General features: G+C 35.5%; 1 protein-coding gene across 4 annotated transcripts in view; it reads left to right on the plus strand.

Moving 5' to 3' along the window:
* Nucleotides 1–26,186, plus strand: part of LOC145660638 (EH domain-binding protein 1-like) — a 150,127-nt gene that overhangs the window by 107,884 nt on the left and 16,057 nt on the right. For all 4 annotated transcript variants that reach the window (XM_081725927.1, XM_081725923.1, XM_081725926.1 and 1 more), the window contains 4 exons: nucleotides 5,205–5,337; nucleotides 19,835–19,983; nucleotides 23,334–23,531; nucleotides 25,888–26,008. In XM_081725927.1, coding sequence (XP_081582053.1) covers nucleotides 5,205–5,337; nucleotides 19,835–19,983; nucleotides 23,334–23,531; nucleotides 25,888–26,008 — 601 coding nt within the window. The remainder of the gene's footprint in view (nucleotides 1–5,204; nucleotides 5,338–19,834; nucleotides 19,984–23,333; nucleotides 23,532–25,887; nucleotides 26,009–26,186) is intronic.

Below are 26,186 nucleotides of genomic sequence, written 5' to 3' on the forward strand. Positions count from 1 at the left end.
GACAAAATGAACCTGTTAACTGGCCACCTCGTTCGTTTGATTCGACTCCATTAGGTTATTTTATCTGGGGATATGTAATCGCATATCTACGCCGAGAAAGCAGAAACAGTTGAGCTCTTGGAAGCCAACATTCGACGCGTTATTGCCGAAATACAGTCTGATTTACTGCGAAGAGTGTGTGAAAATTGGACCTCCAGATTACACCATGTACGCGCCAGCCGCGGTGGCCACATGTTCGAAATATTCAAACAATGCCACAAAATGATCTATCAAATAAAGTCAATTTCATGGGTATTAAAAACATTTGTCCGTGTTTTATTTTAACATAAAGTTCTCCGCCTCTTAAAAACACCCTTTATAAGAAGTTATTTAGAGCGATGGTATAGCATGCATTTTCAGTATTTAAAAGACAATAGTATCCTTTGTTTATTTTAACACAATGTCAAGGCTTCGCTCGTTCCTTCTTCATGTGCAGTATTCCGTTACACTGCTGAACTTATAACACAATGAAGAAATTCTTCTTTCACTCTGTGAAAACATAGCTCGAGTAAGGACACATGCTTTAGTTTCCAATCACATATAGCCATGACCAAAAGACTTTCAACAAGAATTTAAAAATATATAAGGGACTCAGAAAGGGAATGATCAGGTCACTTCAGGCCTCAAGATTTTTACACGAATCTAATCATCACTAGTAAATGTTAAAGTATTATACCAGAGTGCTTTTCAAATTAATAGAAGTATTTTTGAACACAAATTAAATACAACTTTCTCATAAGGCTTTCTATAATCTTTATTATAAATTAACTAGAAATATTACAGTTTCGGAAGTATATCACTTTGTTCTTCAGACTACTACTACAACTGAAATCATAAATAACATTACATCATTTGTTATCTCTACCAATCAGGAATCACTTTTCATTAGAATTCAATATATATGTCCATTCCGTAACATTTCTAGTTAATTTATAATAAAGATTATAGACAGCCTTGTAAGAAAGTTGTATTTAGTTTGTGTTTAAGATGGACACAAGGCCTTTTTATCAAAGTATTTTTGATTCGTTCTTCCTAAGGACCTTTTAAACTTGGACAAGTTTGGAATTTATACAAAAAATGGAAGAATTATAAAAACACTTAAGTTATTGTCTAAGATTAGTGTTTCTATGTTCTTATTATAACTCGGATTTATACAAAAAGTATTGTGTTTTCTCAAACACTACGATTTATAAGATAAGCAAATCTAATTCATAATCTTGTTCCGGTAATTGTGCAAAGAAAGAAAAAGAGTTGCTGAATTAAAGCTTTTGTTTTTGCCTTTCGAGATATTGTTTCTGAAAAGAATGGTAAAAAAAAAAAAAAAAAAAAAAATCAAAAGTGTGAGACTTGCAACGTTTTGACATTTAATAATCAAAAATAAAATTGGAGCTTATATCAAGGACATTAAACAACAAACATTGTTCTACTTTCGTTATGTTTTTCTCGTCAAAGAAACATTTGAACTTCTTTTGTCCTACGTTATTTGAAAGTGTTGAATAAAATGTTAATTTTATTAATTATTTATTTGTTTATATGAGATGTGTTTATACGGAGTGAAGAGTCCTGTCATGTAATACAACGCACTGAAGATTGAGCCAGCGAAGCCTTGAAACCGTTTGTGTTAAAATAAATACAAGGATGTTAAGGATGGATCTTTCTGTTTTAGATGTAAGAAGTTAGTGCAGTCTTAAGACAATATGCATTTCTGAATGTCTGAAACACATTACAGAAAGGCTAATGTTCTTACAGTATCGTGGTTTCATCTGATATACAGGGTGTCACAATATTTTTGAAACAGATTCCTTACATCAAAATAAGAAAAAAAAGTTCATATGGATCTGTGCTCAAAAGTAGATAGTTTCGAAGTTATACAGAGTGTGACCAAAAGTCTGGACCAGGCTAAATATTTAAGAAACTGTAAGTGCGGTCGATCCGAAGTCAATTGGGATCAATATTGGTGGGAGGAGGAAACAGTATGACGTGGTTAATGTTGCCGTCCGCCGTCTTGGTGGCCCATATTGGAATCTGCTTGTTTATTTTAAATGGCAACATGGTCATGTGACATACTTAACAACATCCTTGTTTGAAGAGAAGTCCAACGGTAAAGCTACTTTTCCAAATCTGCAACGGAATGAAATTTCTCAAATGTCTAGCCCGGTCCAGTCTTTTAGCCACACCCTGTATAACTCCGAAACTATACACTTTTAAGCACAAGTCTATATGAACTTTTTTTTCTTATTTTGATGTGAGGAATTTGTCCCCAAAATATTGACAAATTTATGTAATACCCTGTATAATGGGGTCGCGGTGGCTCAATGGTAGAGCGTTCACCTCTGGTGCTGGGGGTCCCGGGTTCGATCTCAGCCCCCGCCAAGTGAACTTTGTGGTGGACAAACACCGTATGCGTGGGTTTTCTCGAGGTTCTCCCGTTTCCCCCACTTTCTTCATTCCACCATTTTCATTCATTATTCATCATCACCGTCTCCTTTAGCCTAACCGGCATAACCGTGGGACGTAAAGATTTCATTTCATTTTTTTACCCTGTATAATCCCCGTAACATTGAATCGCCAAGGGGGCATGGTAGCTCAGTGATAGACGCGCACGTCTGATGCGATTCGGTTCAGACCAGGTGAGTTTGTGGTGGACAACATCGTATTCTGGGTTTTCTAGGGGTTCTCTCGTTCTGGTGCACATTTTCATTTCACCAATTGTTTCACAATCATTTCGCTAATTATTCGTAGCTTGCATTGTATAAGAGTGCGTCGTAAAATAGATTTTATTTCATTTTCCTTTTCACATCTATTATCTTAGAAAAGGAGAAAGTATTACCAGAATTCATACGAAAAATGTTATTTAAAATGACGAAGTAGAAACGTAAGGTTACCAAATATATAATGGATGATATCTACACAGTCTACTGATCGTTACAAAGTGAAGTTGTTATTTGTATCTGTCGAAAGTTTGCTGTAGGTATCCTAAGACATATTTTATTTAGGTTCCCATATTTCGATATAAATGTTAGAAAATTGATCAATTCTAAACTTTCTGGATTTCGTAACGTACATAAACCTGGTCTCCTTTTACATTTTATTATATCAGTTTAAAGTCCGTGTCCATGTGTACTCTTAAAGTGGTTGTCTAAATAATTAAACCTTTGAATTTCAGCCTTTCTTTAATTGTCAAGAATAGTTTCGATACTGAAACACAGATTTATTTGTTCATTGTTTACAAGATTGTTATAGTTTCTGTTCATGACGCTGACATATATTCTCACACTCCGATTAACTAGGCTATTAAAATGTATTCAATTTTAGTTTTAGTCAATCATAGATCTAACTTTGAATCCACAGAAATAACGAAATTATTGCTTAGTTGTTTTAAGACTAATTGCCTTCAGTCTAAAAGCAAATTTTATCAACGACATGATAGTTTAATTATGAATAACCTATTGTCTCCTTTACTTGCAAGTATAATTTTCAATCGCTGTAAAAACCCATACACATCTTGTAAAACCCTCAGGTAAAACAATTTAGAGACGTTAATGATACTCTATTCAGTTGATTCGCAAATACAGTTTCTTCTTGAACGAATAAATGCTATTGACCGTAGACTGTAATTAAATTCTGAACTTACACAACAGGCAAACTTTTTAACTTTTGATTATGTGCACATTGTACATTATATAAAAGACCTAAGGTAAGTAGGAAGACCTTAGCAGAGAATAGTACATTCAAAGTGTACATTTCTTTCCGTAGAGCTTTCAGATCACTTTTTACATAGATGATCTCTAATTAGAAATTAGTTCTTTGACGATATATATATATATATATATATATATATAGTACACTTAACACTCAGATATCGAAAAATCATAATAAATTCAACGCGGACCGTTATTCAATGAACTTTAAAACAAATTGGCATTTGTGTACATTTAATTCTCTCTCAATATTTAAAATGTTCTTGAACTGCTACTACAAATTTTCTACTCTAGCCCCTTTTAAAAGTATCTAAAAGCTAGCCACTAAGAGCAACAAAAGAAACCGCAGTAATTTGAATGTATTTTTTTGTTAGAGACTATGAAAATATTTTTCGATAACAAGGTACACATCAGTTTGTAATATTTATACTTTGCAGTCCAGAACTTTCCATTATATATGGAATAAAAAGACATAAAGCTATATTATTTATTTTTAATGGGAAATAGACAATTTACAACAATGACGTTTGTATAATGTTTGTGCATTTCCAGCTTAACGTTTGGATAATATTTTTGTATAACCAGCTTTAGGGCAAAAGTGCCTTTAAATTTGGCACTAACTAGAAGAAAAAGAAAAGGAAAATTAGTTTAAAAATGTACTAATTAATATTGATTTGTCTGTTAATAATTCCAAGTTTGTATGTTGACTTATGGCAGCGAACGGTATGTAAGTAGTTACTTATCAACATAATATAACGAGATGTATCATCGAACTATAAAATCGCCTGTAAGTTTGCTGAAGTATATAATACAAATATCCATAATATATTGGATTTTTAAGCTACTTCAGCTTATGTGTAATTATATACATTCAATAGCGAATATTAATGAGTTGAAGAGTAATAATGTGGGCAAATATATGATTATAAATTTCATATAAATCAGTGATAGCGAAGTCATGCCAAAATAACCATACTCGAGGCCATATTCCTTTATCCTTCTGTGAGGCAATGGATCGATGTATGTGCGTAAGTCATGCATTTTATGAATCTTCATTTTGTTTTGCGTATTGTTTCTTGTTTTATATATCTGGGCCAATTAGGGCCTGAGCTTGGAATATTGGAATGTAACTTTATGAAATGTGCATTTGTCTAAAAATCGGGTTCTGTACCAATATCCTTACCTTTACCGGAATGGGTTTAGTAGAAAAAAGGTTAAAGAAAATATTTTCACAGTTGAAAGTCAGGTAACTTTGTTTCAGGTATATTATGATTCCAGGCAATGCTATTTCTGTTATATACTGTATACTTAAGAACCAATCATACATGTTTATTCATGAGGCGGATCCTACCTGATCCCGCCATTTGGTCATCACTGAGCTAAATCAACAAAAGTAACTACAGAGAAATATAGTTTCGGTGACCTGAAGTAGGATATAATAATTGTATTTGTATTTCTTTTTAGGCAGAAGATGAAAGACAACAACAGTTAAGGGAACGAGCTAGAAAATTGATAGCGGAAGCAAGAATGGGAGTTATACCACCTTCGTCCAAACAAGAACCAGGGGATAATAGTACCAAAGTAACTTCAAATTCAGGTAAGGAAACTTCTCGTAGATATGCTTCTTGCTATGACTAAATTTTGTTAACATGAGCGTGCTTACAATAAGAAATCGTATGTTCTCTGAGAAATATTAGCTTTCCAATATACTTATTTTGGCATATGCATAGTATGTTTTCGTTCCTGAAATATTAATTTTCGGTTAACTACGATTTATTTTCGTACTCCCTAGTTGGATTTACTTCAACAACCCATATTTCTTTCATTATTGAAGCGGGAAAAGTTAGTTATGCTTCCCTGACATACGTAAGTAAATAGACACTCCAAAAAAATAGAACATAATAGAAACTAACTATTCTTGATTCTGGTGTCAATACTTGGTGGAGTCGCCTTTGGCAACATTTAAAGCTTCACCGTTACTTGACGTGGAATCCAGTAAGCTATCGGTAACAGTTGGTACCATTCGTGAGAGATTTGCCGGATTTTGTAGTTATTTGTGTAATTTTAGTCGAAAGAAATGCTAAACATTTTCTATAGAACTGTTGTCTAGGCCATGGTAGAGTCTGAAGCACATTTTTATCTATTCGAGCGGGTTGTCAGCTTTGCCCAATGACATGGTCTCCCGTCATCGGTTAATTGCGTGAAGTCTTGGGAGAGTTTGCCCGTTTCAAAGGAAGGTAACAGTAGAGTTGCAAGATTTTTCAGGGAGGCAGAGAGAGAGAGAGAGAGAGAGAGAGAGAGATTATTTCACGATTTTTAGGGGGGGGGGATGGAAGAATTGATACAGAATGTGTTCAGAACTTACTACATTTAACAAACCCATATGTGGTTTCTTATAGTAACATTAAGTAATTTTAATTGAAAACTGGGACAGTTTCTTTAAAAATAATTGCAATATATAAAACACACGCAAAAATATAATTCCCGGTGGGAGCTCATATGGTTCGGATCGCACGTTAAACTGTTAAGTCCGCGTCTCATATAGCCTCACTGCTGAAAGGGATGCTAAACTTAAATCCAATCAACTAACCAAGTATATTTCACAGATCTTGGTTGTTTTTTAATTGCATTTTAATGACAGCTTTGTATCTCTTAATAGTCCCACATCCTTTTTTCTTATTCCTTCAGGACATATCGAAATTCATAACATTGATTGCTGCTCTTATTAGTTCATAGAAGTTACTGTTCCTGACATTATATCATAATCAGACGAAACTACGGGATTCTCAATTTTCCTTTGTGGATAAGCGGATTACGTACACGCCTTTGGCGTGGGAGACCCGAGTTCGATTTCCGATGGGAGATCATGTGTGGAAGCTGTAAGTCCATGTCTCATAGCCTCGCTCCTAAAAGGGACGGTAAAATCAAATGAAATCAAAATCATATCAGATATAATCGAGACGGTGTTGATAGATGAAGGCTAAGATGCTAAAATCTATTAGTATTATTATTAAACTTAGGTTGGGATGTCGACTAGATATGAGATAAAAACGGAACCTAGTGTGTGAGAAAACTATTCTTGCTATTAAAAGGAAAGCAAAAAAAAAAAAAAAAAAAAAAAAAAAAAAAAGCACTAATTTATGAAAACATTTTTAAAATGTCCAGGATTATCGTTTCTTATATTTATAACAAAAAAGGGGGGAGAAATCATTTTACGGGGAAAACAAAAAAGGATAACGTGCCAGAAAAACGTAAAGCTTACGGGAAAAACACAAGATCTGGAACTTTAGGTAGCAATCCATTATCCAGTACCTTGAAGTATTTTGCAAGATTGATGTGCCCATCACATTAAATCTGAATACTCTCAATGGTAGGTCGCTTATCTCTGGTGTGTGAGATCTCTGGTTCAATCCCCAGCCAAATAAGTTTGTGGTGGACAGCATTGTGTCCTGGGTTTTCTCGGGATACTCCTGTTTCCTCCCATATTTTCATTCAACCAATTTTTCCATCATGATTCACTTGCTTTAATCATTATCTCCCTTAGCCTAAAGGGCAAAATCGTGGGATGTTACACTGACATGCCCATCTTTCCAAGTTGCACCTTACACTACGACACGGGCGTGTTTCACCCCAGGATGGTGAAATTGTGGTGGATCGTGGTCTATCGATCATTTTCACACCCACTGTCGACTGCTGTGTGGTAATTGGGAAACTGTTTTCATCGGAGAATGCAGCACATTTTCAGAAGTGTTGTACATGACAGTGACTCCATTGTCTCTCTGTGTCATTTGTGGTTTCGTAAGCAGAGCGTCTTTTCGGCGACGCATCAACACATTCCTCACTGCGCAAGTACCTTGGACTTTTCGTGGTAAACTGTGAACTTCAGCTGCAATGTTATTGGCAGAGTTGAAAGGTTATGCCAATAGAGAATTGTTACCGAAGTCGTTAATATTGCCATTGTCTTGGCCACAAGCGGAACCAACTTTAGCACAAAATGAGTGGTGTACTTTTGGAGTGGATTCAGCATACTTAAATGACGCTGTTAAACAGCTGTCCAAGTTTCAGAATGGCCGTATTGATAGATTGCGGGAGAAAGGTTGTCTGTTCGTCACCAGACAGACTTAAAAGCAGTGGGGCTGTTAACATGTGGGAAAGATGCTAAGCGATTCTAACAGATCATCAATAGAGAAGCACATATTATGGTTAATATAATTCTGAGATTGATAGAATAATCATGGATTTAGGATACCTTTACCGCCGTATCTCTTGTGAAAGCAAATTAAAGTATTCATATCATGAAATTGATTATTTTCAAAGTTGCTTTTAACTCTGATGTATATTGTGAGTAATTTATACAGAATTTCTTATCAAGTAGAGACAAAATAGCTTACGTAATATTCTTACTAGATTATCTTAATAGTACTTGTGTAATGATGTAATTCTTGTGGGTTGATTTAATTGGTTAGTTGACATGGAGTTTAGTAGCATTGACACGTTGAGCTAGAGTTTAATGTGGTATCCGAACCACAGAAGCACCACCTAGTATCGAAGCTGTGTCTCCACAAAGAAGGCACGTACGCTAACCAGTATATCCACGAGGGAGCTCGTACGTATTTTTTGTTCCGTGATACCAGCCTTTTGACATCTTCTAAGTACCAAGCAAACGAATGATGATAATACTTTTTTATTTTTTAATTTTTTTTATGAGACTGACTGACAACCCACGAAAACCCAAACATTGTTCAAATAAGAATTTTTGAACAAAACTTTCATGGTTCACTAAATGAGAGTCTTAAATAACAGAAATGTCCAAAAAAATGTTTTTGAATGAATTGGAAACCCAATGTGGCACCTGTGACTCAGCGAGAAACAGACGTATTTTACAACTTTAATTTAGTGCATGAACAATTACTATTTTAACAGAGTAATTATTGACCCTTTTAGATACCCCAGATAGAAAATACAGATGGTTTACAGGCGCCTGTGAAACATGCATAAACAGGCATATTTTTACATGTGCCTGAAAATGGAACACTTTTAAACGCATGAGACAGGTATGGATTTTTTCACGATCATTGCATGTTCATTGCACGGAAATAGGTAGTTTTCATGATGATAGAGTTGCAACCTTGCAACGTGAAAAATGCAGTAAACGACATGTAGAAAGTGGAAAGACATGTACGTAACCGGCATATTCCATGTAGTTGACATATAAGCTACCTCATGAGGATCTGACGACAGCTGCTTTTCATTTGATAAAAATGTAATTGACATGTTAAATACACGTGAAATACAGGTGTTAGCAAATTAGTGGGCGTGTTAGCGAATTATACATTTAAAGTACATCGCATTAAGTGTACATGAAATTTGCGTGTAACAGCTGTTGGACACGCATAAGACATGTACGTTCCATGTATATAAAATGTGTAAAATTCAAATCCGATTACTATAATGTACGCTGCGTACTTTAAGGAGTAATACTTCTATTTGATCCATCTAATCTAAGGGTCTGCGCACGCCTTTGTATATATATGTGTCAGCACCTTGCATATGTGCATTTCAAAGAACTCTTTCGTGGCTAAGCGGTTAGCGTACGCGCCTATGGCGTAGGAGATCCGGGTTCGATTCCCGGCGGGAGCTCATGTGGTTCGGATTCCACGTTAATCAGTAGGTCCACGTCTCATGTAGCCTCGCTGCTGAACGGGACGTTAAACTCAAAATCAATTCAATGGGCATGTCAAAGTGGAGACTTAATGTCTGGATATTGCATGTTTCCTACGCCTATAACGTGAATGTTTCACTCTACTCAACCTTGTCCATCGCATTTACCTGTTTAAGTTATTTACTCACTACACGTATTTTTTAAATCCATTTATTGGCAGTCATGATCATTGCATGTTCCCATTCATCTGTACATTGCCTTTACACTGCATGTAGGTGAGTTCACACTTTGCATGTTACAGGCAATGTGTCCAATTCTATTCCAATGTATTATACATGTGTCAGAACCTTGCATATGTGCATGGCAAACTGGAGACTTGGTGCCTGAATATTACATGTTTCCTACACCTGTAACATTAATGATTCACTCCAATCAACCTTATTCATTGCATGCACCTGTTTAACCCATTTATTGGCAATCATGATCATTGCATTTTCCGTTTACCTGCACATTGCCTGTACATTGCATATAGATGGGTTCACACTTCGCATGTACACGGAGATAATACAGGCATTGTATAAAGTTGTAATCCCATGTATTATACATGTGTCAGGACTTTGCATAGCGAATGTCGAATTGGAGACTTGTGCCTGAATATTGCATGTCTCCTATGCCTATAGCGTGAATGTTTAGCTCCAATCCACCTTGTTCACCACACGTATCTGTTTAATCCATTTATTGGCAATCATGATCATTACATGTTCCCGTTCACCTGTACATTGCCTGTACACTGCACATAGGGGAGTTACACACTTCGCATGTACATGAAAATGATAAATGTAAAATAACATATCTTACATCATGCGTTTTCCATGCTATACGCTAATACGCGGTATTTACATGTAATGCGAATGTCACACATGTATATTACATGTTGATAAACAGGCACCTCCCTTGTACTTTTCATTCTTATTGTATTACAAATGTTATCAACAATCCATTCACACTTTACATGCACATATTCCCTCCATTTACTTGCATGTGAGTGACTACGTGTACATCGCATGTCCTCATTTTAATGTACAGGCTCTGTACAACGCGTGTTTCCGTGCAACATTTCCAACAGAAGTTCAATTCTTTTTTGACATGCATATCACCTGAAGACAATGTGCCTGTAATATTTTTTTTACATGTGTTTTCGCCGAAACAGGCGCCTGTATAATACCTGTCAAAATCTGACAGGCTTTTACAGGCAGTTCCATGTACAAAACATCGCATGTTTCCTCAAAAATTTTCATAATAGACAGGAAAAATAAATTATTAGGGATTTAAATACTTACTTATCATAGGAATAAATAAAATATATCCTCAAACTGAAAGGCGCTCGAGAACTCCATGAGCCACATGAGCTACTGACAAGAAAAGTTGAATAAAATTGCTAAAACCTGAAGAAAAGGAACGAAACAAAGCTTCCTGTTGACCTTGCCCTACTACAAATGTTTATGTGGGGCTTATAAATTACAATGGGTATTTGTGTAAAACATTTGAAACTAACTTTATAAGGTCAACAGGAAATCAATGTGACACCTGTGATACACTGGGGATTAGTGGGTTAAAAGAACGAACCTTTTATTATGATACTCATATTATGAAATCATAAGTAATGATGACTTCGGCGGACTATGAATTTTGGAATCCTGGGGATTTTGAAACTAAGAAATTCAACAGAATTCCTTTAGTTAATTTCCCTGTCATGTAGTTGTGCGACAGGTGGATAGATTCAAAGATATCCAAACATATGTAGCGATACCTCTCGACTTGCAAAACGATAATTAGTTCGCCGTGCCCCTTCCGCTGGTAAAGCACAATTTTAATGATCTTTGTACTCTTATATGGAGGGACATTTTACGTCGCAAATCCGGACTTCCTTTTGTTGCTTGCCACAAGGCAGGACTTTTGATATCAGTATGGTGGGTCATCTCTTATAATTGTATTTGCCTTGATTTTGCAGCAATATGAAAATTGGTTGCGCGTCAATGAGATTATGTAGCTTAGTGATTCCCTTCTCCTACCCTCATAATTTTGGTATATAATGATCCGTTTTTCAGAGAATAAGTCGTACTTACGCTGGTCACTTACTACATTACTGCTTCTGTTCTTTCACAAAACAAGCCTTCTAGTTCTGTCGCACAACATCCTTTCTTATCCCACTCAGTCGCTAATTATGTACGGTGTAGTAATAAAAAATTGTGATATCCCAAAACTTCTCTTAATATTTCTGTATAATTGTTATATATACAATCCCAATAAGGAAAAGTATCTTAATGCTTCTTCTTCTTCTTCTTCTTAAATACCAATCAGACGATTTACTACATAAAGGAAAATATATATGTAAATATAGACTACTAATTCATGTTCTTAAATCTTTGGCTCGTTTTAAACTCATATCTTATCTGCTAGGAGTATGCAAACTCAATATTCTGAGATCAATTATTTCTTATTTTCAAGAACGAAATATCAGTTTTAAGTTTGTGTATTCTCTTTATTTTAAAAACATAGATATCTGGCAAATTGTGGAAAAAGTGATAATACGAAAATGATGCTTAAAAAATCAGCCGGAGTCTTCGTTGGAAACTGAACTTTGAAGAAACTTCAGCTGTAAAGGTTCGAACCCGGAACCTTTACTTCCTAACTAAATTCACTAATAGGCCAGAAATGCTCTAAGTCTTAAGGGCTTCTGTGGCATTAAGTCTCTCTACCCACACTTTTGGAACAGTTCCACTTTGCCTTTTCTTTAAAAACACTTCTCCCACTGAAAGAAAATGCTTGGCCTATCTAAAATCATTACTAGGAGGGAGGTAAGATTTGAGAAAAAATCACAATCTCTTTCTGAGACAATAAACTGGCCCATAAGATAGACCTTGCCCTAATAAATAGTTTATCTCTCCGAGACAAGAAACTAGTCTCTAATAACTAGCCTTTTCCCTAATAAACGGTCTCGCTCTAAAGAGACCCGAAACTTATCTCTTTTGCAAGAGATAATCACTAATACTGATTTGAATAAGGAAAAGTAAAGAAAGAAAAAAAAAAAGTAACATCAACCGAGAAACCAACACTCTCGGACATGAGGGGAATCGAACCCAAAACCATTTGAGTTCATATATATATATATATATATATATATATATATATATATAAACAATTAACCTATCCATGGTCTTACGCCTGGCCATCCTAACCTGCCAGCTTTAACAATATAGCCAAAAAGAAAATTTTGATTGATCTAATCCAACCGAGGGCCTTTGGTCTTAAGTAACCATGTGGTCCAGAGTGTCAAAAGAACCAACCCCAACCAAGCGAACATCTCCGCTTATGTATGATTCTGTTCAAACGTGGCAGAATCCAAAGACGAAAAGATCCTCAGCTAAAATAAAGGAAGATAGAATTAAAAAAAAAAAAAAAAAAAAAGACGCTAACCAACCTTCCCCCTTGAAGTTCTTTCAGTTCACCTGCAACGCATCCGATCTGAAACTAAGGAAGTTAATGGCACAGTGTTTCTATCTAAAAAGTTAAAACTAAGAAATACTTTCTTTAAAGATATATAAGGAATAAAGCCATATGAAAATAGAATAATACAAAAAAATATACAAAATTAAATGAGATAAATATCAGAATTACCTATGAACTATATACATATATACTTTAGGCCTGGAGCATAAACTTTAAAATATTAGATTATATTAATTCAGAGGATACATATCTTTAATAATATTGTATACAATTAACTTATAACGAGTAAGTGACATAAAAATATCCACTTACAACGGAGACACACAGAGGCATAGAGTGACAATTACAACAGCTAGGAGCTAGGAAATGATCTTTGATAGCAAAGCACTGAATCCATACAGCGTAATTTTGCTACATATATTAATGCTTGGGGCGTTTTAATACTATACTTTAGGAATTACTTCCATGAGCTTCCTCATAGAATGACTAGAGGTTTGCTTAAGTGCACATATCCGCAGGTTTAAAGTCTGCTGGTCATTTAACGCCTGGAATATAAATTTGAGTAGTGAGTGAATTTAGCCCTTCATGATCTTGCTGTTATATAAAAACGTAAAACATAACCAGTCCATTTATTCAGGGTAATGTTTTATATGATTAAATGGGCTAATCACCTTTATATGCATAAGCGCTTTTCGTGATTTCCAAACGTATTTTGACGGCTTTCTCCTTTCTTTCCTGTAATTAACATTTAGTGTACATGATTACCTTATGTGTCTAGTAGAAGCTTAATAATAATAATAATAATAATAATAATAATAATAATAATAATAATAATAATAATAATAATAATAATAATAATAATAATAATAATATGAAAAATTAAATCTTTGAGTTTTACGTCCCACAGTTATGCCGGTTAGGCTAAAGGAGACGGTGATGATGAGTAATGAATGAAATGGTGGAATGAAGAAAGTGGGAGGAAACGGGAGAACCCCGAGAAAACCCACGCACACGGTGTTTGTCCACCACAAAGTTCGGTGCTAGGGATCGAACCCGAGACCCCTAGCACCAGAGGTGAACGCTCTACCACTGAGCCACCGTGGCCCCAATTATAACAACATGAGTATTAACATTTGAAATGTGAAATTGAGCTAAATAAACTTACACTAGTCGACAAAAAGAAACTTTTTCTCTGTCACACGGGAGAAAATACCTCATTCTAATAGAACTTTTCACGTAAAATTTTAATATGTAATCAGTTTTTCTCCATCACCCACCATTTTCCCGTTACAACCACGTGACCTTGAAAAATGGGTTATTTTTAGAAATGTATTATTTACGTGCAAGTAATCACATGGCAGTTACAATATAAGCACGGTTTACTCTTCATTGGATTCACAATGAAACACACTTTACCTATTATGTATACACCGTGTCGCCATTTTTATATGAGGGAAATTCTAGAGAGATTTTGTGGGAAATTTCCTCCAATAAGAATTGCTTTGTTTCATGTCGCTATTCATATAGGATACAGAAACGGGAATTGAACCAAAACATAGATTTATGTCTACTCAGTAAATTATATTAATATCATGTGAATCGCGTTATTCTATCTAGAGATATAAATAGATGTTCTATTGCTAAACTAAACTAAACTTGCCACATATGTACTTTACCAACGAAGTGTTAAACGTTAACAAATGAAAACTTACCTTAACTAAAATGTTTTAGTTGTCGACTTTCTTCTGTGTTTGGCTTCAGGAATATCTCTCGTGAGCGTCCAACAGTAATCTGCTAGCATTTGTGAATTCCAATGTCCCTGGTACCTCGTCTTCATGGCGGAAATGTCCTTATGGAAACATTCCCCACTTTCATCACTAACGGTACTGAGATTTTCGGGAAAGAAATCCAGGTGAAAGTCTAAGAAATGGACTTTAAGGGACATGTTGTAATCCATTTCTTTGAATGATTGCAAGAAATCACTAACAATTTCACGGTAGTTTGATGCTTTATGGTTTCCTAAAATATTCTATGTTAAACTATTGATTGAACACTAAGCTGCTTTTTCAATTGGAGTTTTAAGAGATCCTCAAATTATTTTGTCACAAATCAAACATCTTATTTGGCGGCATACAAAAATTCCTTCCTTAATTTTAACGTCACTAACCCGAGGAAAATTTTCCTTCAGGTAAGAAAATCCTGTATTACTTTTGCCCATTGCCTTAACAAAATTTTTGAGAAGCTCCAACTTTATATGAAGAGGAGATAGAATTATCTTACTAGGGTTCACCAGTGAGGGATAAACAACAATCTTCTGTCCAGGAGTTAGTACACACTTTGGCTATTCCGTCTTGATATAATGTTCCATTTTGTTCCTGCTGTCTCATTCGCATAGGAAACAACAATATTTCGTATAATCAAGCTGCAAACCAATTAACAAAGAAATGACTTAAATCACAGCAAAGGGACCACTTGTATTTCTCATACTGAATTCTTTCTAACAATATTTTGATGTTTTCATAGGTTTCCTTCATGTTAGTTGCAGAAGCCAAAGGAACTGAAGGAAATTCGTTGTCATTGTGTAAAAGGACTGCCTTCAAACTAGTCTTTGAAGAGTAAATAAACAAAACAATCTCCACTCTGTACTTACATGTTCATGTCCGAGTGTATCCATGACAGCACAAACATTGTTACAATAAACTAAATTATTTTCTTTGAAATAGTAGTTCTGAAACGCTGCATGACGGTTTCGAAAAATACATTTTAATATCATGATGGAGCAGATTCCAGCTTTTAAGTCTAGAAGCAAGAAGTTCTGCGTGTATTTTGGAGAGTTTTAAATTCCGAACAAGGTTATTTAGTTCACTCTAAGTTACCAGATGGGGCTCGAATGTAGATGTGCTTCCTACATATATAGAATCATCTTCCTCTTCATGTATGTGCCTTATTTTACGTAATCTTCATCTACTGGTAATTCTATATTGTGTGGAACTGTCCTAATTGTTAATGGCAAATGTGTGCTTAGATTTACTGGTTATTCCTTTTATTTGTGTTATACAAAAGTAGCAGTCTGAAGAATGATCTTTCGGTTCCCTCCAGATCATGGATACGCCGAAGTTCATGTTCCGTTCACCATTTGCCTACCCAGTCAGATGTTTCACGCAAGTACAACAAATGTAGTGAGGAGCCCAGTTCTTATCTAGGTCTCCTACGCTGTAACCAAAATATAACTGATAACACTTCCTCGCGAGTGGAGTGAAACATAGGCGTTGCGATTTAAATGTCAACTCCCCACATAACAGAAATTGTCCGGGTGACTTCTACACTTCCACGGCATCTTGTATCCTGTCCAGTATCACACACATACACAAACCTACACTTCATAAATCACATAGCAGCACAGAACGCAATCTAACTCAGTGTATCACCACGCAATACTAACTGTCTTGTCTTGAAGGTAATAATGGAATTCGGTGAATTATTTTTTTCGCTGCTGTTCTTTCCAGATTTTTTTATTCGTTGTTGGCAGGTCAAAATCGTAAAAAAATCAACTAATTTTCCACAGAAAAATACGTGCATTGTATGTGCTTGTACCTGCGTGTCCGGATATGTGCCGACAACAATACGTCAGCATTAGGTTTCTGTCTTTGCTGAACGCCTTGCATTTAAACCTGTAAATAGAAACCACTATTTGTATTTCTAACGCGATTCGCATGAAATTCACATGGTTTATTGAGTAGACATAAATCTATGTTTTGATGCAATTCCCATTTCTGTATCACTTTATGAATAGTGCCAAAAAATCTTATAAACTACTTTTTGAAGGGAATTTCCCACGAAATCCCTCTAGAATTTCCCTCATACAAAAATGGCGACACGGTGTATACATCTTTGTAAAGTGTCTTTCATTGCGAATCTAATGAAGTATGAACCGCGCTTATATTGTGATTACTGTGAAAGTTACATGTGATTCTGCAGGTAAATAATAAATTTCTGAAAATAACCAATTTTCTAAGGTCACATGGGAGTCACAGGAAAATAGTGAGTGATGGAGAAAAGCTTATTACATATTTGAATTCTTGACGTAAGAAGTTCTATTAAAATCAGGTATTCTAATTTCTTTGCCAAACTTTTGTTGATTAGTATTATCAGCAATGCAGTACATAAATTCAGGTACCTGATGATGTTAAACACGCGGTGGAAATCATTGACTACCATTCTCCAATGTCACATCGACTATTGATATTTGAGGATAAAAAAAAGACTTCCAGTTTATGCTCCGCTGTGGGCGATCAGCTGGTGGTACACTTGATGGAAGATGAATTATGACACTTGCTGCATGGAATGTATTGTTTTTAATAATTTCGAAATCTACATGAAGCATTGATTGTGGGATATCATTCACTTTACCCGAAACTAAATACAAACACGAAAACAGTACATACAGTACCCGAAGCTTGGCTTTGGACCTTATCAACAGTACCAAGGTATCTAATGAGAAGTTACTTATACACTGAGTTGTTAATTCAATTACAAAGCAGCACAAACAGTTTGCTGCAAGTATTTATTGTGGCAACTTTCTGACCCGCGGTGGCTCAGTGGTAGAGCGTTCACCGCTGGTGCGTAGGATCCCAGGTTGGATCTCAGTTCGCGCCAAGTGGGCTTTGTGGTGGACAAACACCGTTTGCGTTGGTCTTCTGGGAGTTCTCCTGGCTCCTCCTCCTTTGTTCATTCTATCATTTCATTCTCATCACCTCCGTCTCCTTTAAGCCCTGCACCCACTTGTTCGCACGACTAATCGACTCTCCAGCTGCTATTAAATTTAAGCGATTCCGTCGATTCCGTTCAATTACTTCAACCAAAATCGAAGGCTACTTATCGACTTGCTCTCCTTTGGTCGATTTGAAATGTACCAGCAATTTCAATTCAAGCGAGAAGCTACTATAACAATATGTTATGCTATAGCAGAATAATTACAAGATCAAAATAAATAAACAAAACCGTTATTTTATAAATGGAAAGATTTGAATATATGCAATATGGAAAGACTGAAGATCTGCAATATGGAAAGATTTGAAAATAAAAAAGAATTCTATTCATTAATCAGTACACACGCACGTCTTAACCTTACAACGACGAGTATAACCATAAGTTATCTATAGAAGTATCATTATAAAATTGAAACCGTTCTTTAACACAAAAATAAAGCTATTTTTTTTAAACGACATGTCGTCAATCGGCACGAATTGTCCTAATATTTGTGTAATTTATAGTGTAACGTAAAAAACAATCAGTTTCATGAAACTACTATTTTTTTTTCGGTATATGTTTACCACACTTGTACCAGATTTTCATAAACATTCAGCTTTTATTGTTATAATTTAACTATATGTGTTCTCATTAGTTCCAAAGCACTCGCGCTCTACTTTAAACGTGGCGACAAGTGAGGTGTTTCCACTAGGTAACATAGTCGCCGATGTTGGTCGAACTGATCGAATCGATCCCCAGGAAATAGATTCAATTCAGTTGCCAGTCGCTTCGTCGCCTTCAACCAGCAGACGATTCAGTCGAAGTTAGTTTATACAATCGACTAGGAGGAAACTGATGTCAATTCGACTGAATCGACCAAAAATCGACTAAGTGAAAACACCCTTTTAGCCTATAATCATGGGACGTAAAACTGAAATATTTAATTGCATTTCATTGTGACAACTTTCAACAAACTTAGGAGGAGTATTGCGACAAATGTTGAAGTGAATTGGAAAGAGCTTCGCTCACTCACCTGATATAAATATTTAAAAGAAGGTCTTGCGATTATACTCTGAGATTAAAGCAAACAAATGATAAATGCAAGTGAGTGATTATAGAGGAATTTATGAATAAAAATCGGAAGGAATTTCGCAAAATTCCATTGATGCGGTGTTGCCTACCGCAAACTTACGTGACTTCCAATTGAACTCTGGGCACTGCACTAGAAGGAAGTATACTAATTTACTTTCTTCCATTTGTTCAAGTATTACGTAATGACATTTTTAGTTATTTTAGTAGACCTTCTCCCTAGTTAAGTAAACGTAAGCAGATAATTTACCCCCTCCTTTATATATATATATATATATAATTACTCAGGATCTGATACGTTTCGTGGCTTCCAGAGTCTGTTTTACCTCATTCAAGATATGATGCTTCCTTTCACAATATGTTTTTCTTCTTGAATGGTCAGCAGAAGAATATTAAAAATATCGGTCAGGGATTATTGGTTAAAATATTTCAGAAGCAAGATGCAGACTGAAACAGAATACTAAAGATAACAATCAGATTGAGCAATAAAACCTCTGTTCCTGGCCCAATGAAACGAATGCTTCGTTTATGTCAAAGTAGTTAAATCGTGAACTTATTTAAATCCATGTTTTATGTTTTAAAGTTATTTAACTTTTGAATTGCCATACTCAGAAGTTGAATAGAATAATTATATATCTAATCGTGTGAAAAAAGGAAAACTATAGTATTCCTTTCCTTTCTTCTTCGTTGAAATCCGGGACATTTAAGCGTCCCGAGAAATATTTTCGGGATGCCGGGACGCAGATCTCGATTTTGTGACGGTCCCGGATTTTCCGGCTCGAATGGCAACCCTAGTGATACCAAAAGAGTAATTTGTAGTTCGATGCTCAGAATGAAGGTTTATTTATTTATTTATTTTATTTTTTGAGCTATTTTGAATGATATGATTTTAGTAACGTATGCTCCTATAGCTCAATATTTTAAATTTCTTTTACAAAAGTTGCCCGTAAACTTGTTCATACTCTTTTGGTGTATGTTCGCCGTGTTGCTTCATTTTGTAGAACTTTTATTCTCAATAAAATCACAATCACAATCATTTGTGAAACTTGAAATGTTCATGTAGTCTTCATTTTAATATTTACAGGAATACCACAATCGCCAACCCGAAGTAACAACAGTTTCACAGAAAATAGGCCATCAGACGAAGAAAATAATACAGTGTTTGACACAGCTTCTTCGCCAACAGGGAAGAGACAGTTAATAGAGGATCTACGGATTTCTCCAACTAGTGAGGTAAGTAGCAAGGATTTCTAAAATTCTTGTGGTAATTGTATTTGAATCTTATTGTTTAAAATAAGTAGATGACTATAGTATATGCAACAAACTTTAAAAGTACTACCTTTAATATTTTAACAGAAATTGAAAATGATAAGGTTTGAGTTGAGTTGAATTTGAGTTTAACGTCTCTTTTAGCAGCGGGGCTGTATGAGACGTGGACCTATTGATTAACGTTGAATCCGAACCACATGAGCTCTCGCCTGGAATTGAACCCGGGCCTCCCATGCCAAAGGGGCGTACGCTAACTGCTTGGCCACGAAGGAGCTCAATGATAAGAACTGTAACATAGTAAAGCAGAAAGGAGCTTCAAGGAAGAACATTTTAATATGTCTTCTCTATTAGTAGTTACTATTAAACTTATTGTAATGTTTAAATATTCTATAATTATATGGTTGGCAGAAACATTCTCTATGTACCTTAAATATTAATTTTAAAAATGACATATTCCTAGAAATAGCATCCAGCAGGAGCTTAAGAGTGTTGCTAGAATAGTATTCTGATTTTAATATTTAAACACGGATGGTTTCAGAGATGAGAATTCTGTTGGTTGTCTCTTTGCTATGGATGACGACAGCTCAGAATTTAGTCTGCATCACCTGTGCACAATATTCATTTCAGAATTAACAATTAAGCATGATCTCCACCATACGCTTCACTTTTTGCTTCCTCGTTTGCTTATCTGCACCGACTCTCAAACTATTATTCTAAGCCTACATAATGTATTTAGTAAGCACACCGTCGGTCACGGTATTCTTGTAGAATGCCGTCACCTATATCAATAAAACTGTGTCATTGTTGTGTGCTGAGTGCCGAAAAATGTCGACATTCAGGGAAATGAGCGTACTACACATCAACCAGGTATGCCTCGTTGCCCGATGTTGCATTGGAGCACTGTCTTTTGTGCTCCGATTTCTGTAGTTATTTTTCACAACGAATGTGCTCTCACTGGCAAGCGAATTGCAGTCAGGCTAACGAGAATAAGCTCCATTCCATAAAACCTATTTCGGATAAATTGATAGACCTCGTCGCTTACTAGACGCTGAGATTAAGTGATCCTGGCGCGCTTGCATTTAAAACACTCATCTCACACGTTCCTCTTTAGTACGTAACGTCATCAGCCTTATTGTGAACAATGTATCGTCCTGCTGAGCATTCGAAACACTCTTGTAGAATGTCCGGAATGCTCAGACCTTACACAACGTTTAGTAGTAACTAATACAACCTTGATCAAAAAGTTCCCCAAAATTCACTCACAAAATTAAAAATAGAAGTTTATTCCTGAAAATTGATGTTGTCCCCTTCGAAGTAATCCCCATCGACTGCAATACACTTATGTCAGCGTTTGACCCAGTTCTCAAAACATTTGTGGTACTCAATTTTCGGTATATCCATCAGAGCCGTCTTCGATTTTCTTATTATCTCCTCTCGATTGCTAAAACGTGTTCCCCATAATGGTTTCTTGAGTGGATCAAACAGGAAAACGTCACACGGAGCTAAATCTGGTAAATTCGGTAGCTGCAAAATGGTATTCGTTACGTTTTTGGTGAGAAGCTCGTGGATAATGATAGCATTGTGCGACACTGTGTTGTCATGGTGCAAAATCTACGAGTTGTTTGTCCACAGATCTTTTCTATTTAGGCGAATTGCTTTACGCAAACACTTCATAGCGTCCAAATAATACTCCTTGCTGACTGTCTGACTTTCTGGCAGAAATTTATGATGTACAGCACCGTTGTAATTCATGAAAACCTTGAGCATCATCATCTTCTTCAACTGAAAACTACGTGGATTTTCTGTCTTTGCTCATTGGGTGCTCGCCACTCGCTCGCCTGATGTCTGGATTGCGTGTCATAAACCCACGTCTCATCTCCAGTAATGATGCGTTTGATGAATGTTGCGTCGGATTCAGCCTTGCAAATCATGTCTTTGGTGATATCGACGCTGTCCCATTCTTGCATGAAATTCAGGTCTTTCGGCACTAACTTTGTTGCGACACGACGCAAACCCAAATCATTCACTATAGTATCTTGAACGGATCCATAAGCAATGTTCAAGTCATCTGCCAGTTTTCTAATTGTTAATTTATGGTTTTCGGCCAACATTTCTTTCATTTTATCGATGTTCTCGTCGGTTTTCGATGCGTTCATCATCATCTACTGACTCAGAGCATCATTGCTGAAACACTTTTCCAACATTTCCAAGGTCTTTACACCATTGAATCCGGTTTTAAAGTAAAATTTAATACACACTCGTTGTTGCAAAATTAACTCCGTTGCAAAAATCGAAACATGCACCCAAACAGATGAACTCAACACTGCGTCACTTTCACAAATGGCAAACTAGGATGTTCGAATTGGGAGAGAATTCAGGTCTTTCGGCACTAACTTTGTTGCAATACGGCGCAAACCCAAATCATTCACTGTAATATCTTGAACGGATGCATAAGCAATGTTCAAGTCATCTGCCAGTTTTCTAATTGTTAATTTATGGTTTTCGGCCAACATTTCTTTCATTTTATCGATGTTCTCGTCGGTTTTCGATGCGTTCATCATCATCTACTGACTCAGAGCATCATTGCTGAAACACTTTTCCAACATTTCCAAGGTCTTTACACCATTGAATCCGGTTTTAAAGTAAAATTTAATACACACTCGTTGTTGCAAAATTAACTCCGTTGCAAAAATCGAAACATGCACCCAAACAAATGGACTCAACACTGCGTAACTTTCACAAACGGCAAACTAGGATGTTCAAATTGAAAGAGAATATCGCTGACAGGTGTGGCAACCCACAAGAAAAGAAAAAGTCAAATCAGGTGACTGACAGCGCCACACGGTAGTGATTCCGGGAACTTATTGAACAAGATAGTAATCTTAGTCTAGTTTTGGGAATAACGCTGTTTGTAGTGATCATATTCTCGCTTTTATTCGTGCAATTATAACAGTTAACGTTCTCTAAGGCTTTTTATTTTATCCTTTACCTATGTTCTTCTATTATTATTACTAACTTTTTTTAGGTGTTTGTTATTTATTATTTATCAGCAATTTTCATTACCTTTATTTTAATTATGTTTTTGATATATTCGTATTTGAACTAGCTTTCTCACTCTTTCCTTGGTTTTTAGAAGCCATGCTTTTGTTCATTGTTTTCGTTTTGTAAGCTCATTTATAGGCGTTACATGTATCGGCCTTTTCGTAAGAGGAAAATAACCTTGTCCCTATTATTTCACTTATTATTATTATTATTATTATTATTATTATTTAAATGCGAAGTAGTGTTCTTATTAATATGTTCATTTGTTGCAGGAGAAAAACGGGAATGTGGTTTCGTGGTCTTCGTCCAATAAACAATACAGCAGTAAGGCATTAAATACAAGTCAGAGATCGTCTCCTGAAGAAGAAATAAATATTAAAAAGCCATCATCACTTCAGTCGTTTTCCTCTTTGCTTGACAGAATATCTCCAGATAAAAATGTTGATAATTCTGATGGATTTAAAAAAGGGGTAAGAATTTGATGTAATGGCTATACGCAGTGCGATCAGTTAAACAAGTTTTTGGTAGAAATATTTCTTATAATTACGTTACACTTACCTAAATGAATATAAATACGCTTTACATTTGTAATAGAATATACAATTTGTTAATGACAAGAAGAGTCATTCAGAATTAGATGGATGGAAAAGTTACTGTGGTAGAAGTTTCGTCAAAGGAACAGACTTCCATTGCTGACTATCAAGGCAGTAAGCAACATATTTTTATGTGTATTTTCAGAATGAATTGTTTTATTTAAATCTTTCTAACAGTAAAATTAATTATATTTTTCTAACTGTAAGACAAAACATTTGTCATCCGTCCGACGTAGTCAAATAACAAATGTATTTCATTGGCACCAATAAAAATTGCGTAGTATCCCTGTGCCCCTTCTTTCACAAGGAGTGTTCGCTGAGGTTATCATCCGTAAAATTGGAACAGGTTTGTTTTAAAACATTTACATAGCACTGTTTCCAATCATGCATTTTTCCATGCTTTAAAGAACATATATATAATGAGAAAAAGCGGAAAGGCTATTACTCATCGCAAAAAATATGTAGCAGAATTTTCTTCTACATGGAACAGGTAGCACTTTCGGAAGATGCAACTTCCTTCATCAGCCCGTAGTAGACTTCAAAAAGGATAATAATAATAATAATAATAATAATAATAATAATAATAATAATAATAATAATAATAATAATAATAATAATAACATGAAGGATGGTTAAAAAGTAGTTAAATGTTTAGGATATGTAAAAAACTTCTGTCAAACATTAAAACACACAGGAATAGAAACTCACTGACATCGTACAATGATATCCCACAATCAATGCTTCATGTAGATTTCGAAATTATTAAAAACAATACATTCCATGCAGCAAGTGTCATAATTCATCTTCTATCGAGTGTACCATCAACTATGGGGGCGCGGTGGCTCAGTGGTAGAGCGTTCACCTCTGGTGCTTGGGGTCCCGGGTTCGATCCCAGCCCCCGCCAAGTGAACTTTGTGGTGGACAAACACCGTGCTCGTGGGTTTTCTCGGGGTTCTCCCGTTTCCTCCCACTTTCTTCATTCCACCATTTCACTCATCTTTCATCATCACCGTCTCCTTTAGCCTAACCGGCATAACCGTGGGACGTAAAACTCAAAGAATTCAAAAATGTACCATCAACTGATCGCCCACAGCGGAGCATAAACTGAAAGTCTTTTTTTATCCTCAAATATCAATAGTCGATGTGACATTGGAGAATGGCAGTCAGTGATTTCCACCGCGTGCTTAGCATCAGGTACCTGAATTTATGCACTGCGTTGCTGATAATACTAATCAACAACAGTTCGGCAAAGAAATTAGAATACCTGATTCTAATAGAACTTCTCACGTCAAGAATTCAAATATGTAATCAGCTTTTCTCCACCATCCACTATTTTCCTGTGACACCCATGTGAAAGATCGCAAAGCCAAAGCATACATCATTACAAAATTCAGACAAACACAAGTGTTCAGTGTAGAAATGAATATTTTACGAAGTGAAGTAGTATTGGCGTGGTATCATAAAATACCATAAGTGCACATGTCGTAGTAAAATACGAGTGCAGAAGAGTAAAATAATAGTACTGACATGGGCAGCGCACAGATATATCTGTTAACCATTTACTTTAGACATAAAATCGTATAGGCTCCGAAATCGGAATATCTTCTCTATATTAACTACTTTTGTCCTTTCTTTCAGTTGTTCATTGTATTTAAGGAAACAAATCATGAAACTTGGAAGTAGCATTTCGACTTTGAGACAAATACACTAGGTTTCATGTTCATCTGAACAATACAGCTTTCACCACTTCACACATAATAAGGCTTTCTTAAGAGTAAATTTTGATATCATTATATAATTCTTGTAAACAATAGAAAATAGGAGGTGGATCTTGTGAATTGGTGACGTGAAATTAAAACATTTAACGTGTCGTTTGAATTTTGCAATAGAATTAGTGCAAACGGAATGGAATATTAGGGAGAGGCCCTTGTTAAATGGAAATTAGTAATTTTCACTATTTTAAATTCAATGTTCATTCCATATGCTGATGATAATATTTATTTAAATATTTATCGAACACATTTTTGGTACATATAAATCTATTCCCAATGGTAAGAAACATCTTGTAAATCAAAATTGGAACGATATTAATAGGTTTGTTAGTTTCTACATTACTATTTTGATCATTAATAGTGGAGGAACTTTCTTCTACAAGTTTCCTTCCAGGTGAAACTTGATATTAATATAAAATTCTCTTAAATGTGCATTTTTAATATTATTCATTCTCTTTTAGTATGGAAAAGACATTGTGAATTATATCCAGAATGAGTTGGAAGCTTTAGAAAGGGAGCAGAGTCAAATTGATAAACAAGCGGCTGTTTTGGAGAAGGAACTTAGAAAAGTTATGGAATTAGGTAAGCCGGAACACAGTCTTCAAAATATATCCTTTTAATTGGAGGTAGTTAATAAGATCAGACAGTTCTGAAATTGCAAGAAATTATTTAAAGAAAGACAGTGTCAGTTGTAAAATATTTAATGTAATATTGCAGTAGTATTAGTATGTTGCCTCTAGCGGATATATTTAACTGTCTA

This window comes from Thermobia domestica, chromosome 9 (genome assembly GCF_964235325.1).
Source record: "Thermobia domestica chromosome 9, izTheDome1.hap1.1, whole genome shotgun sequence".
NCBI classification, from domain to species: domain Eukaryota; kingdom Metazoa; phylum Arthropoda; class Insecta; order Zygentoma; family Lepismatidae; genus Thermobia; species Thermobia domestica.